This window comes from Dipodomys spectabilis, unplaced genomic scaffold (genome assembly GCF_019054845.1).
Source record: "Dipodomys spectabilis isolate Male_0828 unplaced genomic scaffold, ASM1905484v1 ptg000004l, whole genome shotgun sequence".
NCBI classification, from domain to species: Eukaryota; Metazoa; Chordata; class Mammalia; order Rodentia; family Heteromyidae; genus Dipodomys; species Dipodomys spectabilis.
Window position 1 is genome coordinate 14,113,260 of NW_024870681.1, and position 18,488 is coordinate 14,131,747.

Consider the following 18,488-nt stretch of genomic DNA (forward strand, 5'->3'; position numbering starts at 1 on the left):
TTTATTACTTTTTGCTTCCTGTGAGTTTGAGGCAAAGATGCTCATTTTCTGAGTAGTGCTAGGAAGCAGGCAGTTTCCATGGTAACCGATAGGCAGCATCTACTGTGGAAATTTCCGGAATTAACAGAGCTGCATTGCAGAAGGATGCATAAAGCAGTATTTATCTAGAGATCCTTGGACGCAGAAGAGCACTTGCCGTGTTTTGAAGGGTATGTGTTGTGTTTTTTTTTTTTTTTCTTCCTCTCTAAGGAAGATTAGTGGTGTTATATATGTACATGCTAAGGAGTAAAGGCTTTTCGAGGTAGTTATTACATGCTGGCTTGATAAATCCAAGGTTGCTTAGAGGGAAAAGAAGAAAAGAAATGATTTGTTAAGGAGGATATGCTTGTTGCATAAATGAGAGGGACGAATGTGATAATAAAACATCTAAAATTTGTCAAATAATACAGTGTTGTTATAATAGTGGCTTTTAGGCACAAGAAGACATTTATCAAGAGAAAAAAGTAGGCATTTGGTATGAGAAATTGAGTTTTCATGTCCAGGATGAAGAAATCTATGATGACCGTACCCTAATACCTGTTGAAAGGTAGGTAGATAGGAAAAATGTCCAAGGAGGTTTGCTGCTTTTTTATTGTGCTTACCTCAGTGATGAGAGAATTTGGGAAGGGCAGTCAGACCTTTGTCCTGTTCACTGTCATACTTGTTTTATGGGAGACGGTTAAGGAAAATTCCAAAATGCATTTTTGTGTTAATTTCTGGATCTTAAGCTGGCAGATTTGAGTAGATAATTGGGGTTTCTTATACAGCATCATTATAAGCCCGAGGGAAATGAAAGATACAGGAAATAAATGGGTATGATTTAAGTCACTTAAATATGATAGGTATAGTTTAGATGCTTAGCCATTGTTGTATCCATTCTGTCATGCAGTCAGCAAGCCATATAGCTCACAAGCTATATCTGGCCCATTTGTTTCTTGCCTGTAAAGTTTTATTGGACTTTAGCCGTACTCATCAGGTTGTATATTTGCAACAGCGATGTATTGCAATTTATTACAAAGTCTCTGGTGAAGCCTGAGATACTCAGCCTCTGAATCCTTATAGAAAAAGTTAGGGACTCGTGGTTTAGGTTTACTGAATTATTCAAACAGACTTGGTGGCTCAAAGCCAACAGAAATTTGTTCTCTCACAGTTCTCTCTCTCTCTCTCTCTCTCTCTCTCTCTCTCTCTCTATTTCTCTCTCTCTCTCTTTCTCTCTCTTCCCCATTCCTAGGGCTTGAACTCAGGGCCTGGGCATAGTCCCTGAGTTTCTTTTGCTCAAGGCTAGCACACTATCGCTTGAGCCATAGCACCACTTCTGGCTTTTTCTGTTTATGTGGTACTGAGGAGTCGAACCTAGGGCTTCATGCCTGCTAGGCAAGCACTCTACCACTAAGCCACATTCCCAGCCTCTCACAGTTCTTGAGGCCAGAAATCTGAAGTCAAGGTGAAAGATCCTCCCTTCCTTCTTCCTCCTGCTCGTTCAAAGTCTGGATGGAGGCTGAGTCACATGGCTATAAATGCTGCTTTCATCTGCAATTGGTCCTTTTCCCCAATCTTGATCTTCTCTTTCTCTCTCTCTCTCTCTCTCTCTCTCTCTCTCTCTCTCTCTCTCTCTCTCTCTCTCTCTGTCTCTCTCTCTTTTGGCCTTAGAAGGATAGTTGTCTTATTTAGGGTCCATCTTAATCTAGGATGCTGCCATTTGTTCATTCAAATTGATTCACTGATTCATCATTCATTTCTTCATTCATTCTAGCTTACATTAGTTATACAAGGAAGAATCTCATTATTACATTTCCACCCATGATCCTAGCATGTTCCAGCCCATTTCATCCCCTCTGTCATTCTCCTCTCCCACTTCTCTTTCCCAAAACAATTTCAACAGGTTTCATAGTTGCTCAGTTTTCAGAGTTGCAAACAATGTGTTTCAACCGTATTCATCCCTTTTCAAACCATGTTTCAAAATTCTTCACTCTAAGTCGTTCTTGGACTTTTAATAATATTTGTAAAGAGTACATTTTGAGGTTCCAGATGAATCTATATATTAAAGAATTGGGTTTAGGTTTCTTTTTTTTTTTTTCAGGTAAGGGGTAGGTTTATTCATCGTTCAGGCTGGCACCAGGCCATCTTGGTCCTCCACGCAGTGGGGAAAGGTCTGGGAAAGAGAGAGCTGGGAAAGAGAGAGAAAGAGAGAGAGAGAGCTGGGGAAAAGAGCTAAGAGAGAACTAGAAAAGAGAGAAAGTAGCTAGAAAAGAGAAGAGCTAGAGAAGAGCTAGAAAAGAGCAGAGAGGGGGTTTAGGTTTCTTAAGCTACATTTTATGTTACGAACACGAGTTCTTGGTGAGCTTTCTTTGGAAACCTGTGAAGAATACACTCTGTAGGAGATTTGAATTACTGGGAAAGACGTTAACTCACTTCTCAAGGCGAGGACCATCTAGTCCTACTTAAAACTATAGAATGTGGTACCTATGATGCATAAGCAGGTGGAAGAGGCAGTGCTAGAATATCTAGAGGAGGAAAAACAGTAAGATAGTCTTTGCAGATAGATGATGACCAATGCCTGACCCTTTATATCCTTTTCTTCCTATCTCTTCATGTCTTTTCTAAGCTCTCATCCCTAAAAAACAGCAAGTAAGTTTAGAGTTTAAGTAAGTAGATTATGATAATAGAAAAAATACGATTCACAAGACATAGGTGTAATAAATAAGCAGCAGAGTGTCAGTGTAGAATATATACACCAGTGTACAGGTCTCAGACGTTGCTCCTTGGAGAGTCCTTCTGTCACTGTAAGAGTATATAAATAATTAACTGAGGCTGGAGATGTCAGTGACTTTTCCTTATATCACATAGGCTCATTTATAAAGCCATAGTAATGATAGTAATCTATGATGTCTGAATTCCCAGAAGATTGGTATGTCATATTTAGCTACAATTTTGAACTGTTTTAAAGTAATATTTGCACATAGTATCCTGCCAAATACTCACCCAGGGATTCTAGTATGTGTATACTGGAAAACTTTTCTCATGCTGTAACTTGATAGCTTATGCCAATATTCTTACCTGTGCACTTTAAAATGAAAACTCTTGGCTAGGTGCCAGTGGCTCACACCTGTGATCCTAGCTACTCAGCAGGCTGAGATCTTACGATTGCAATTTAAAGACAGCCTGAGCAGGAAAGTCCCCATAAGGCTCTTATCTCCTATTAACCACTGAAAAACTGAAAGTGGAGCTGTGGCTCAAAGTGGTAGAACACTCTCCTTGAGCAAAAGAACTCGGGGACAGTGCCCAGGCCCTGAGTTCAAACCCCACAATCAGTAAATAAAATAAAATGAAACCTCTGGAACAGGCTTTATGAAATAATCATAGGCACTAGGTGAAAAATATTTAGAAGTAGATTTTAAGATAAGATTCAGCAAAGATGACCATACCAGACTAGTCTAATATATTTTCCTGAAAATGTTAGTGAGATTGTAGATCAGTTTGCCTTGGACTGGGTGTCTCTTGATTCTTCATACTTAGCCCAGATGGAAAACACAAAGCCAATCCAGAATTTTCCAGAAGAGTTCCTAGAAAGACAGGCCTGAATGCACTCTTTGTTTCCTTTGTGCTTGAATTGTTCATCTCTGAATATTTGGTACCCTGAACATCTAATTAAGATGGTAGGAAGCCATGAGAATGAGTTTACTTTTTTTTCCTTTAACAAAATATTTATAATATTAAATTGTATGCTTAAGCCTAAATACCTTTCCAGAAAGACTCAACTTCCTTTGAGTCCAACAATTTTAACTTTGGTGATCCTGAGTATGTGTAAGAATATCATAAGGAAATAGAATAAAGTCCAATTTAAAGCATAGTGGGATTATTTTAAGCTGGTCAATCACAGTTCATATATTCAAGTTAAAATTTAAAAATATAAAGCACTCAGAAGAGCATAGACTTTTGAGTCTGCCCGTGTTCTTAAATTTGTCTGCAAATGAAATCTATTTTTGTAAAAAAAAAAAAAAAAATTCTCATTGATTGGTTTGGTAAGTGTCCCCAAATGATGAAAGTATACTTGAGAATGTAGTGGTTTACTAGTTAATGGCTGAGAAGAAAATTCATATAGTAAGTGTATTAAAAATAAGTGAGAGGGTGGGTAATTAATGATTCATACCTTTAATCCTAGCTACTCAGGAAGCAGGGATCTGAAGATAGCAGTCTGAAGCCAGGAAATTGTATTAGACGCTTATCTCTACTTAATTATCAAAAAGATAAAGGTGGAGTTATAACTCAAGTGGTAGAGCCCTGAATGAAAAAGCTAAGGGATAGTCCTCAGGCCTTGAGTTCAACCCCCAGTACCAGCACCAATAAACAAATAAACCGATTCTTTTTTTAAATATGTATTTTTTATTGTAAAGATACTGTACAGAGAGGTTACAGTTACATGAGTAAGGTAATGAGTACATTTCTTATCGAGCATTGTTTTTCCCCTACCATCCCTTGTCTCCCCACCTCCCCCCCTGGCAAGTTGTAAAGTTTATTTTCAACATAGTGTCTTGTACATTTCATTGTTGGTCCCATGGTTTCCCTTATTTATAATAACTAGTATACATCTAGGGCAAGCAGAGAAGTTCAAAAGCTATGTACATAGGACCATATAAGATGATGCTAAGCAAAATGAACCCCAGGATAGGGACACAAGAGGTTTTTATCTTTGTTGCTGTTGTTTTTAATGTACTTATAATGTACTACGTGATTTTTTTGTTTCTCTTGTATGTTCTTCCCCCATTGTATAACCCCTGTTTCCACTGTATTTGATTCCAGTGCCCTGCATCTTGTATAAACAGATTTTTAAGGGAAAGTAGTTGAGATTTTGGTTCTTACTTGCTTCAGAAGCTAACCTTCTAACTTTGGAGATGCTATTTCAGGTGCATAGCACAAAATGATGTCTGAGTAATATTTACTAAGAACCAAGATGAAAATACGAACTGAAAATTAAGACATTTGTGCTAAGGTGTTTTTTTTTTTCCTTTGCTTTTCTTTTTTTAAATTGAGACAGAGTCTCACTAGGTAGCCCAGACTGACCTAAAGTTCAAAATCTTCTTCCCTACTGGTATGCAACCACACCTGACTCTCATACCAAGCTTTCTATCATAATGCAGCCAGAATAAAGAACAACAAATTACCTTTGATCCACTAGTCTCAAGCACAGAACATCTCACTCATTTTCTCCACAAGAAATAATGCTTCTCACTTGATCTCCATGGGGAGAAATAGATGGTGACACATTTTTGTCTGGGACATTTAGACTCAAGTTAATTAGTTCTAGTACATTATGTAGTAGTTATCGGTGATTGCTTTTTTTTTCTTTTTCTTTTGGGAATGTGTGGATTTGTTTGGGTCAATGTAAACATGACAATGACTTTGCTGAAGGATTGCATCATTAGTGGACCTGTAGGTCCCTAGAAGATCAATGACCAGAAAAGACAAGCATGGGGGCACCTACAAGTCCCTGATTTAAAAACTTAGCTACACATTATACTTTAGTAGGTCCTGCTTAGTATGCATTGAAGTCCAATGTCAAGTATTCTACCCCTAAACTTGCCTGTTTTACATAAGTTACATTTATTGACACACATTGGATTTTTTTGGATGCCGTGGCATGTATCAGTGTATTCTGCTCATGAGTATACGTGTGTGTTTACTCTAGAATATGGAACTGTTGTGTCTCTGCAACTAAGAATTATTCATCAGCTCCAGGATTCATTTGATATCTAAAAAAATCAGAGATCCCAGAGGTCTGAATTCAATTCAAGGAAAGTGCTTCTGGTCAGAACAGGTCTGTGGGTTTGGAGAGGTGTAGCATTTGGGGCTTCTAGCCACCAAGTACTAAAAATTCACCCTTGTCAGGCCTTGCCTGCCCTGTCTGCCTTACTTCCAGGTATTGGATGGCATTCACTGGGATTCTCAAGAGCATTGTGGATGACAAGAGCTCTAGTGGTTTCTGCCATTGTAGGAAACAGGATGTGGGTGGGGACAAATAAGGCAAAGGACTTTCTTTCTCACTTGTTTGTATTTGCCATCTCTAACTACAAGGATGGCTGATACCTTAGCCTGGCCTGACATCAAAATAAAAACATGAAAAGAAAAACCATAAGATTTGGTGGTTTAAACAACAGAATTTAACTTCTAATTGTGGAGGCTCTGTACTCAAAGAAAAAGTGACAGCGGGGTGGATTGTGTTCAGAGGCCTCTTCCTGTGGCTTGTATGTGGAAATTATCTCACTGAGTGCTCACTCATGTGACCTTATACATGAATCTCCTATTACAATGACAATCCAGTTGGATTAGGGCCCACCTTCTTTTTTTTCCCTTATTACCATCTCTTCTTCAGTATAGTCTGATTTAAGGGTTAGGACTTGATCATGTGAAGTTTGAGAAGGAACATAGTTCATTCTGTAAGCAGGTAAGACATCAGAAGTTAATACATTAGCTGGGTATGCTGCTGTCCCCACCAAAGGACAAGAAAGGATCAATGGAGAGTGGACATTTTTTGGTGGGGGAGGGGAAGTAATAGTTGGTTACTTCCCCAGGTTCCCATGATGGTTTCCCTGTTGACAGAATCTTGTGGATCCTCTGGTGAAGGCAATGAAGGACAATCTGTATAACAGTATGCATAGAAAATTAGGAAGGGGGAATGAAGACTATTTGTAGATTAAAATAAAATACAGTCCCTTTCTCAAGAAATACTGCTTTTCCAAGGAAGAGTCAGAGAACATTTTTTTTTCTTCTTTAAGACTCTTAACTGTAAAAAGAGTACCTCTTTTCTCTTTTTTGGTTTTCACTAGTATTCTCAGTGTTTTGGGTTTTTTTCCTCCATGTTTATTTGCTTTCTTTCATTGGCCTCTAAAGTCATTGTGGGTGTAAGTTGACTGCTAGAGTTTTAATGGTTAGGCAATCCATTGCTCTCTTACAGTCTTCCTTTTGAAGCCATCATGGTTGTGCTGTTGAAATCAGAGCTATGAAGCTCCCTCGGTTTTAATAGGAAGGTGCCAGGCTATAGAGATGAGTAAATGAATGAACAAATGCCATAGGAACATGTTGTGGTGATGTCATAGCTATGGCATGTCTTTTTGTGCTTTTCACAACTTTTTTGTCCCTGTCTCAATGAGAAACCCTTTTCTTTCAATAGCTTTACCAAGAGAGAACCTATGGGTCCTGTAATATACATATTTAAGGTGTCTTATTTAGTTGTGTTTGAGCCTATTCACAGTTGTATATCTTAACGAATACTTAGTTTTTGGACATTTCCATTAGCTCAAAAGATACGTTGTATCTATTAACTGTTGAAGTGTTCACTTTCTTTCTTTTTCTTTTTCTCTTTTGTTTTTTTTGGGGGGGTCCTGTCATGGGGTCTGAACTCTGGGCCTGGGCGCTGTCCCTCAGCTCTTCAGCTCAAGGCTAGCGCTCTACCACTTGAGTCACAGCGCCACTTCCGGCTTTTTCTCTTTTTGCTTATGTGGTGCTGAGGAATCAAACCCAGGGCCTCATGCATGCAAGGCAAGCACTCTACCACTGAGCCACCTTCCCAGCCTGAAGTGTTCACTTTCAAGAAGAAAATAAGTAGCCAAACATGAAGCCATACTTTTATAATCCTAGATCCTTGGGAGGCAGAGGCAGGAGGATCACAAGATTAAGGCCATCCTGTGTCAGAAGTTAACAAGGAGGACTGGGAATGTGGCTGAGTGGTAGAGTGCTTGCCTAGCATGCATGAAGCCTTGGATTCAATTCCTCAGTACCACATAAACAGAAAAAGCTGGAAGTAGTGCTGTGGCTCAAGTGGTAGAGTGTTAATCTTGGGTACAAAGCTGCTCAGGGACAGCACCTAGGCCCTGAGTTCAAGCCCCAAGAGTGGCAAAAAAAAAAAAAAAGAAGATTAAAAAAAAAGTTAACAAGGAGATCCTATCTTAAAAACAAATGGTAGAATGCTTGCATATCAAGTGTGAGACCCTGGGTCTTCAATACCACAAAGAGGTATTACCAATAGCACAAAGGGGGAAAGGAAGCTTTATCTAGAAGCTACAGCAGACTACATTATCCTAAACCATTGTCAGAGATGTTCCATAATTCTAAAATTGAATCTTGAAAATGATTGAAAATATAATAACTTGATATTCTATGATATGTGCGTAGTAGTGAAATATTCATTTCAGTTCTTGGAATGCTAGCAAGAAGTGTTACGTAACATCATCCAATCATGAGAGTGTCATCTCACCACATTTACCATATTCTGTTAGTTTGAAATAAGTCTTAAGTCCCACTGACACTTAACTCAAAACTTACACTAAACCGTACAGCCAATACAGTGTAGCTATTACAGCCCACCTACAGCCTGTCCACTACAGCTTGTACATTAAAGAAAGTAAAAATGTGGCTTCCGATTTATAAGTAGTTCCAGTTAACTCTTCTCAGCTACCCTTGGTGTTGGGCTGATGCTGTATGTTTCAATGATGATAACTTAGCTACAGAGTGGGTGTTACTTCCCAATGCTTGCAGAACAATAATCTCTAGCAGTGGAATTCCTCTGTGTCAGTCCATATCCTCTTAATCTGTTTACTTCATGAAAAAGGTTACTGTGAAAGTGTTCATGCCTGCATGCAAGTTCCTTATTTTAAAGATCAATCCTAGCTTTGTACCACTTATTTCTGGGCTTCTTGTGACTCTAGATACTTCGATATCAAATGAAGTGAATGAAATTTTTTTCACCTACTATTATTCATTTTATTTCTTTTTTTTTATTGTGAAAATACTGTACAGAGGGGTTACAATTATATGGGCAAGGTAATGAGTACATTTCTTATCAAGCATTTTTGCCTCCTCTTTGTTTCCCCTTCCTGAAAATTTTTTTTGGACTGAAAAGCAATTATAAGAATGAAAACTGAAATCATAGATTACTAACACTGTGATTTGAATATCTGTTATTTGGAACATTGGTTCTTTAAGTTGTTATGTAGACAAACTAATCTTTGAACTCTCAATCCTGGCTATTAATGTTAGTACTAATATAGTATAAAATAACAATACTGCAAGAGAGATTTTGACACATCAAAGTTTCGAGAATGTTAGAAATAGCTACATTGTATACTATTAGCTACATTGTGTATATTAGAAATAGCTACATTGTATAATAGCTACATTGTATATGTTTGGAGATAAAGTTCTAAGCTCTTGGGATTCTCACTTGATAATATGATTTTGTCAGGCTTGGAAAGAATCTACTACCTAATACAAACTGACAGCATTAGAGTTGTCAATCAATGGAAATTTTATGAATGTCATTGAAGCTATTTCTACAGGATATGTAAACTTAGTTTATATATATATATGGATGACAAACCCAAAACCTAGAGGATGGACTGTTTTACTTTATGAAAAAAAAAACAACACAAATTTTCTCACACCTTAATCAGTGCTAGCGAAAAAGAAAACGTTAAAACCTGTTTAAAATGTGGAAAAATTGCTTCCCAATATTTTAACAGAGAGAGACTGAGAACACACAGCATTGAGTCATCAGGAAAACTGAAGATCTCCCCCGAGCAACTCTGGGATTTCACTGCAGAGGACTTGAAAGACCTTGGAGAGATTGGACGAGGAGCTTATGGTTCTGTCAACAAAATGATCCACAAACCAAGTGGGCAGATAATGGCAGTTAAAGTAGGTGATGCCATGATTACTTTTGGTACTTGAAATCCATTAGGGGGAATTGTGTGGTCCAAGTAATCCACTGTGTCATTCTGTTCTTACATCTCTGGCTCATAGGGGTGTTTAAATGACTGTCTCTCTTGACTTCCTGGAGGCTGTGCTGTGTAGAGGTTGTCTTGTTGGAGGCATGTTTTCTTTCTCTGGAAACATGAGTGTACAAAGTGTGTATGTTCATTGCACTTTTGGCACGATGCACTAACAGGTCTTTAACCAGCCCCTTCCACTGCCAAGGTGAGTTCAGGCTGGGCGGCTGCACCCTGGGAGCAGGGCAGGGCTGCTCTAAGCCAGGCGGGCGCTGGAGGAAGAGGCAGCACACTGGGCTAGGCAAGGTGCGGGGCTAGGGCTAACAGCAGTCTTGCAGAAGGTTTCTTGGAAACCACACACATGCTGTTGCCACTAACCTCAACCTTACTCAGTCCTGACCGGCTCGGCTTCTCTTTGTTTATTGCATCTCTTCTACTCAGTACTGCCCTGTTCCCTGGCTTCAAAAGTTGTATTGAAATGCATACCTTGTAATGATGCTGTCCTGTGAGTGTCACGCCACTTACTATGTTCATGTAACAACAGGCCAGAAATGGAGATGTGGCCCATCGATTGGTGCCTGTGATGAACTGGTAGTGTTCATTTGACTCCTGTTGGGTATGCATAACGATACTCTTGTTTGTTCGTTCTGATGTTTAACAACTATACTTGTTCTATGTGAGGCCTGTGAGGAAAATCATCCAGTAAGGGGATAATTTAAAAAGTTTACTCTGCTTTTTATTTTCCTTTTTTAACAATCTGAGTTAATTGTCTTCCTATTATTAATCTCCTGCTTTTGAGAAGTTTGTCAAAGTGGCATTTGAGTCTGTGTCACAAGCCTTAAACTGTTAGCTAGCTTAATTAATAGTTAACTAGTTAAGCACAGAACTAGTTTTAAACACATTCTGTGTGGAAGTCTGTTGCAAACAGAATTTCAGTGTTAGCTTGGTGCTGGTAGCTCACGCCTATAATCCTAGCTAGTCAGGAGGCTGAGATGTGAGGATTGCAGTTCGAAGCCAGCCCAGGCAGGAAAGTCTGTGAGACTCTCATCTCCAATAAACTTCTCAGAAAAGCCCAGAAGTGGCACTGTGGCTCAAGTGGTAGAGCACTAGCCTTAAGCAGAAGAAGCTCAGGGACAGTGCCCCTAGGCCCTGAGTTCAAGCTCCTGGACTGGGGGGGGGGGGGGGGGGAAGGAGGGAAGCTTATGGTTAACGTTCTTATTTTCCTTTATTGTAGAACATCTCTGATTTTGACTCATGTAAAAGTAATTAAATAGTGTTAGGGTTCTATGTTTTTGATCATGTTTATACATTTTTCATAGGAAGATGTGGACATACCAACAGTTTTGATTATGACTGCAGACTTCTGCAGGTCCCACGGGCTAAGACCTCTGAATTATCCATTAAGATAATTTTATTTTTCTGGGAATGGGAATTGCTTTTGTGTTTTGCATTCCTGCATTGTAAGTGGGAAGAGATTATTTTATTGGAACTTTTCTGGATGTATGTTTAATTTTCCATATTCATGTGTGATCTCTAGTTTCAGGGAACTAAGTTGTAAGGGATATCTTTCCTATCTGCCTAAGGTCCTAACCATTTGATCAGGCTCCAGGGGATGCATTTTAAAAACAAAACAAAACAAAAAAACTCCTACTGCTTTTTATAGTTAGTGTTGTGTGTGCTGTATTGAGCAACACTGTAAATTACTTTAGTAACAGATTTTTTTTCCAAGATAAAGGATTTAAAAAGTAAAGAAAGTACTTTAATCTTGACATTTAAAATAGTTTCCCCACCCCCTCCCAGTGATTAACTTGGTTACATTTTAGTTGGTGTAACTCTCTAGTTTTGAAGAAATTTACGAGTGAAAATAGGGAATTATTTTCCAGCCTTCAAAATGTAATTTCATCAGTGACTACAGTGAGAGCTGGAGTTGGATGTTGATGTAAATCCCAACTCTTTAAAAGGTGCTGCCCTCAGCCATGGGACCTATAGACTAACCACCGGAGTCACATCAGTACCCCCTAGGGGGCGCCATTTGTTTACAGCCTTAAACAGTTGAGCTTGGGTAGAAGAGCATGGATGTGTATGACCAATATCAGACCAATATCAGTCCATCTGTAGGTGAGGCATGCATCATTGAATTCCATGACTTTTGTAATAATGGAAGAACATTATTCAGTGGAATATACATTGAAATATGATACCAATTGATGATGGATGTATACGGTCCCTGATGAATTTTTAAATGTATCGTTGCATTCTACAGGGTGTGTAGTCTTTGATCGCACCTGGGAGTGTGTTCCTGCATCATCCAGAAACCTGTCAGATTGACAAGCGTCATTTCATAGAAGCAATCCATGATTAGGAAGGACTTATGTTTGACATGTTACATTTAAGGGGACTGTGAGACAGTTACTGATGAGAACTTTCCATTGCTGTTGGCAATGGAAACAACACTTTGTAGTTAGCTCTGTGCTGACATTTTAATAGATATTTCGGGAATATAAAAAAGAGGCTGGCTTGGAAATTATCTTTTAAGATTTGCTTTCAGTAGCTCTATAAATTTTTAAGTGTTTCTTCATTTTGTACTTCCCTCAAATTAATTTTGTCACATATGAAATGTATGAATAGTTGAATTCCTAGCTACAAGAAATAATTCTCAAAGACTTGGTCTAAAAATACCAGTTTAAGGTAAGTATGATAAATCAGATTCAATAAGGCATACGTTTAGGCTGCCAGCGAGGTTCTTTGTTAGGACCATAAGTGTGGACATTGTAAAGCCCCTGATTTTTAACTGAACATAACTAGAAAAAGAGATCTCGCTGGGAGTGATTCTACTGGTTTGTCTACCTGTGCCTGATGTCTGAGCCCTGGGGCTGCCTAGGCAGAGCCTTTGTTGCCATAGGGATGTCTTGAAGCTCAGGGAAGGGAGCTGTCCATCTGCTTCCAAGTTTCACCAGCATAAATACTTAATGTCCCATTTTTTTCATTTAAATTTAGAAAATTTAAATGAGAATGTATAAAAACATAGACTGTACATATTAGGAAGTTAACGTGGGGTTTTGATACACGAATACATGTGTAATGTTGAAAACAGGTTCAACAAATCCATTCAAACATGTCTCATTTCTTTATGGTGAAAACAAACCCCTTCTAGATTTTTTTAATATATGGTATGCTATTAATATCTCTAGTCTCCCTGGTATATAATGAATAGCACACCAGAGCTTATTTGCATCGAACTCTAACTTACTTCCCATTGATCAGCAATTCCCCATCTATTTCCTGAGATCCTTTCCCAGCTGTTATTAACCACCATTGTACTCTCAACTTCAATGACATCAACTTTTGTTGTTGTTGTTGTTGTCAATGAGAATTGAACTTAGAGCCTCATGTTTACAAGACAGGTGTAGTTACTCTACCACTTGAGCCATTGCTCCAGTCCCTTTTTGCTTTGATTGTTTCTGAGGCAGAGTCTTGCTTCATGCCCCAGCTGGCCTGGGCTACTTGTGCTTCCCCAAGTCATTGGGAGTGACAGGCACACGCCACCACATCTAGTCATTGTGCCTTCCCTGTAGCTGGAATCATAGGTGTGCACTACAACACCAAGCAGTTGATCGAGATGGAATTTTGTAAACTTGTATACCTGAGCTAGATTCCAGCCTTGATCTCCCAATCTTTAGCCTCCCAAGTAGTTAAGATTACAGGTTTGAGCCCTCATGCTCAGTGAGATCAACTTTTTTAGATTCAACAAATAAGAACCCTACCATGTTTATCATTCTGTGCCTGGCTTATTTTACTTAACACAATCCCCAATTCTACTCATATTTTCCTGACTGACAGAGTTTCATTCTTTTGTCTGGCATGGTTTGTGGGAACCGCATGCTCTCATCAGTTGATAGATGTTTGGGTGGTTTCTGTCCCCTGGATATTGTGAAGATAGTTCTCTCCAGTAAACATTGTAGTTAACTCTCCATTATGCACAATGGTGGCATAACCACTGAATGTGAGATTGGAGACTAAAGTAGGCTTGCTTCTCTGCATAGCAGTTTATAGTGATTATTTACTTGGGTGGTAGAAGCCAGAGTTCAGACCCAGTGTTTGCAAGATGAGTCAGGATTAGGTTTCTGAGCTATGGTTAGAGAAAATTCAGGTCTGCTAGAAACGCACAGCATTGTTAGGGCTAAGCTGATTAGAATTAGGATGACAAAGCAAATCCCAGGATTCAGGAGAATGACAAAGAGGAGATGAAGTGCCCAGTTCTGATCCTTGGTTGAGACTGAGAGTATTAAGATGATCACTTACATGGATTGCTGAATGAGGGAAGGCTGATTGACAGCACAGTGTGAGTTTCCCTATTGTTTTCCAATAGACTTGTATGCAAGTCAACTTGTTGGAGTTGTATGTGCCCCCTCCACATTTATAGGCTATGAGAGAACAACCAGGGGAGTACGGAGAAGTTGGAATGGAAGTGGGATTGCTATCTCTGAAGGTAGCAGGCAGCACGATCTGGATTGTTGTCTGAAGGGACACCAGGCCCTTGTTGCTGGGGTACAGCTTCCATCTCGTTGGAGAATGAAGCTCATAGGAGCTCACTGGAGCTAGGGTTTGCCTGTGTAGATAGGTTCTGTGAAGGTAGTGGCTGCTGATTATCATGATGACTTTTTCTAGTCCTCTGCTTGGGAAGTTAACTTGGGTTAGTCAGGAAAGCAGATTGCTTGATTTTACATGCAGAGGCCAGATTTGAGCTAGCAATCTGATCTTGCATGGAAGGACCTTGAGTGTTTTCTCCATTAGTGACCTACCTCACTTCTCTTCTTCCTCCTACCCTCAACTCTTCTCTCCCCTCGTCTTGTTCATTGATGTAACTGCTTCTGATCCAGGCTTGGTTACTCGAACTTTGATATTTGAAATTCTGTTCATTTATTTCTGGTGGAAATAGGGTTTGGGCTCAGGTCTTTGTGCTTGCTAAGCTGGCTCTCTACCACTGAAGCCGTGTTCTCAGCCAAGTATGTGGATGTGGAGTTCAGTGTTCTTGACCTGGAATCCAGACCTATCTTACCTCTGACACTTGTTGGGAAGGATTAGGCCTCTCTGTGACAGAGTCAGCAGCCCTCACCTCAAGCCCTTCTCTGTTGTCTGTTGGTTAGTACCCACCACTCTTCTTGGTATAGATGACAAGATTGTGTAATCAGAAAAATAGGTCTTTGCCTGTCTTCCTACCATACCGCTCTAGCAAACATCCCCCTTCTGTCGAAAGTTGCATGAACTGAGTGATTTTGAGGGGATTGTGATGGTCAGTAATAATAGGAAGTCTTGTCTGTTATTCTGAAAACACTAGAATGCTGCGTGACAAGGGTGTTTTTAAATTAGGAAATGTGGTATAGAGTGCTTTGTTAGGCAACTGAAAGACCATAGTGATGGCATTTGGTTATTCAGGTGTCTATGAGATGCAGATGTCAGGGCTACATTGTTTTGAATAGAGAACAGATTCTATTATCATATGCTTATGATTGGCCAGATCATATGGCATCATGTAGAAATTCATGACTGACAGAGCCATATTCTTTTCCATTGTCCTCTTCTTTTTTTTTCTTTCTTTTTTTTTTTGCCAGTTCTGGGGCTTGACCTCAGGGCCTGGGCACTGAGCTTCTTTTGCACAAGGTTAGCACTCTACCACATGAGCCACAGCCTCACTTCTGGCCTTTTCTGTGTATGTGGTACTGAGGAATCGAACCCAGGGCTTCATGCCTGATAGGTAAGCACACTATGCCTCAGTCACATTCCCAGCCCCTGTTATCCTCTTTTTTTTTGGTGTGTGTGGGGGTCAGTCATGGGGCTTGAACTGTGGGCCTGGGCGCTGTCCCTCAGCTCTTCAGCTCAAGGCTAGCACTCTACCACTTGAGCCACAGCGCCACTTCCAGTTTTCTGGTGGTTTATTGGAGATAAGAGTCTCATGGTCTTTCCTGCCCAGGCTGGCTTTGAACCATGATCCTCAGATCTCAGCCTCCTGAGTAGCTAGGATTATAGGCCTGAGCCACTGGTTCCTGGCTTATCTTCATTTTTCATTTAGTAATTCATACATGTTTTATGATAGATTCATTTTCCCAAACAGTGTAGCAATTTCATGTAGCTATAATTTTTATTTGCTTTCAGTGGCATGTGTATGGAAATTATATATATACACACACATATACACAAGAAGTGCAGGCATCTTAACTACATAGGGCAGAGTCATATTTTTTAAATACCTTCTAATGTGTATGAGCTGTGGTGTTTCATATGGAAAATGCAAGTGGAACTCTTCCAAGAGTGGGTAGATTCCTGAGATGTGGTCAAGGGCCCTCCAGGAACTCTAGGCTTTGAATTATATGTGTGTTTCCTTTGCTTTTGCTTCAAGTCTATGGTTTTCAGACTGTATACTGTTTGTGGAAAACAATAAATAAAATACGATAAAATCAGTACTACTCTGGTGGATGTAGAGAGTAATAAGAGTAATAGAGAATAATAGGAGGTAGCTCACTGGTCGAGTGCTTGCTTTGATATGCTTGAGGTCCTAGATTTAGTCCTCAGCACCCCTTTTCTGTCCACAGTCCATACACAAAGAGAACAGGAAGTAGAGATCTTACCTATCTATACTGGTAGCCCCATTAAGACACTAGCTGAAAGGGAGCATTGGGTTACAGTTTGGAAATGTTTGTTATGGGCAGATCTTTTAGACATATTGGATATTTAGTTTCTAAAACCTACCATTACTGACTAACCTGAGTGCCTTTGGACCATATCTCAGCAGACTTAGTTACTTGGAGAAAAGCTAAGTTCATTTATGCCACATTCTACATGGGGGTTGGTAATCTGAACTAGTATTTGCTATGTTATATCTAGTGTTGTTGTCTTGTGGTCATGCTTCTTGAACTGCTCATACATCAGGTTTGTACTTTTGCCTAACTTTCTTGTCATGGGTTCCGATGCACATTACATATTTAGAAAAGAGGAAGAAGATGCCACCCTGTGGCAGGCCTATTCCATCAACTCTGTTCTCAGGACAGCTCCTTCCATGATGTAATGTAACATGTGCTTTTGCAACAGATTTGCCAGGTTCTCTGGTAGAGAATGACAAAAAAAGAATATTAATTAGACACCCCCCCCCCCCATCCTCAGTGAAAAGAATGGGAAATGCTACTACTAATAATTAATTTGGTGAGGATACAATTGAGAGTTCACTAAGCTGATTTCAGAGACTTGGATGGTTTTGAAGTTAAGAATTAGCATCCTTTCTATTGCCTTATTAAAAGCACATGCCTTCATAATTAAAACAATTGACTTAATGCTCTCCCATTTGTTACTTTGTGACATGAAAGGAAATTTTTCCCCTGTAATCAGTATTCTACCTGCCTTGCCTTGCCTTCTTTCTTTTCTTCTCTCTTTCTCTCCCTTTCCTGTTTTGGCTACTGTTGTTATCTTCGTTATTAATGATGGGATTGTGAGACATTGTGTATGATCTCTGTGGAAGTCTAGCAGCTAAGGATGAAACTCATACAGCTAGAATGTATTTGCTACACCTGTGACATGTATAGAATCTTTGTTTTATAAATCAGGAAAATAATAATTTCTAAGACTTCCTGTGGCTCAGAGAATACTGGTGTGTTGCAGTGGTTTCTTGGATTTTTCCTTCTATTAGAAGTGAATTCCAGTCTTTTCTATTGGGAAAGTAGCCTATTTGTAAAGCTCAGAGTAGTGGGGTAGTGGGGTTACCTTGGATCTGAGGTTATCTTTTCCCTTTTGTGTTTTCCTTCACATCTTTTAGCATAGGAGGGTTTTTAGCAGGGAACCTTTAGTGAACAAAGGTATGTTTATGGCCTAACTGTATTGGTGTTTGTAGATTACAGGGGCTGGACATATGTTTTCTTCCCTTCCTATTATTTCCTCTCCTCCTCTTCCCTCCCTATCTTCTCCTATTTTCTTTTCCTTTTTCCTCCCCTCCCTTTCTTTTCTCTTATCTTTCCCTCTCTTCTTCTCCCCCTTTTTCCCCTTTTCTTTCTTTATTCCTCCTTTCTTCCCTGAATCCAGGGCCTCACACATATAAATCATGCAATCTGTCTCTAAGCTACACTCCCAACCTCTGAGTGCATCTTTAAAATAGTCATTACACCTAATATTAAGAGAATGTGGTTCTTGTCATCTTTTGATTTTCAGTGTGACACTTGATCTGGTATCACTCTTCATTTCTTTGGAGAAAGTACATAAAGTTCCCTATGGTGCATTTGCTTTTGTGCCCATTCTAGAATTCCTATTTACCAGCGTGCACTTAATACAGAAGAAGATAGCTGTCTTCAAACTTTTGGTTTGGCTTTTGTCAGAGGAGTGGTTTTGTTTTTGGTCATCATACCAATTGGGGAAGATGTTTGGCACTTGCTTGAAATATGGAATACAAATCCTTAAGTAACAGGATGACAATATCTGCTTATGTAGAGGAATGTGCCACAAGCTTACATGAACTGTAAGCTTCAGCTAACTATGTGGTGGCAGGTCCCACCTAGTTTTGCTGAAGAGCAGCATACTTTTGTGTATTCTGGGTTTGGTTGATGATAAATTGAAAATACAACTTCTCCTTGACAATGGACAATTTTCTAGTAGATTGCATTATCATATTTTAGTCTCAGTACTCATGTCTGATCACTAAAACCTTAC

General features: G+C 39.4%; 1 protein-coding gene across 2 annotated transcripts in view; it reads left to right on the forward strand.

Moving 5' to 3' along the window:
• The window catches only part of Map2k4 (mitogen-activated protein kinase kinase 4), a 99,000-nt gene that overhangs the window by 48,781 nt on the left and 31,731 nt on the right, over positions 1–18,488 (forward strand). For both annotated transcript variants that reach the window (XM_042693546.1, XM_042693547.1), the window contains one exon: positions 9,555–9,729. In XM_042693546.1, coding sequence (XP_042549480.1) covers positions 9,555–9,729 — 175 coding nt within the window. The remainder of the gene's footprint in view (positions 1–9,554; positions 9,730–18,488) is intronic.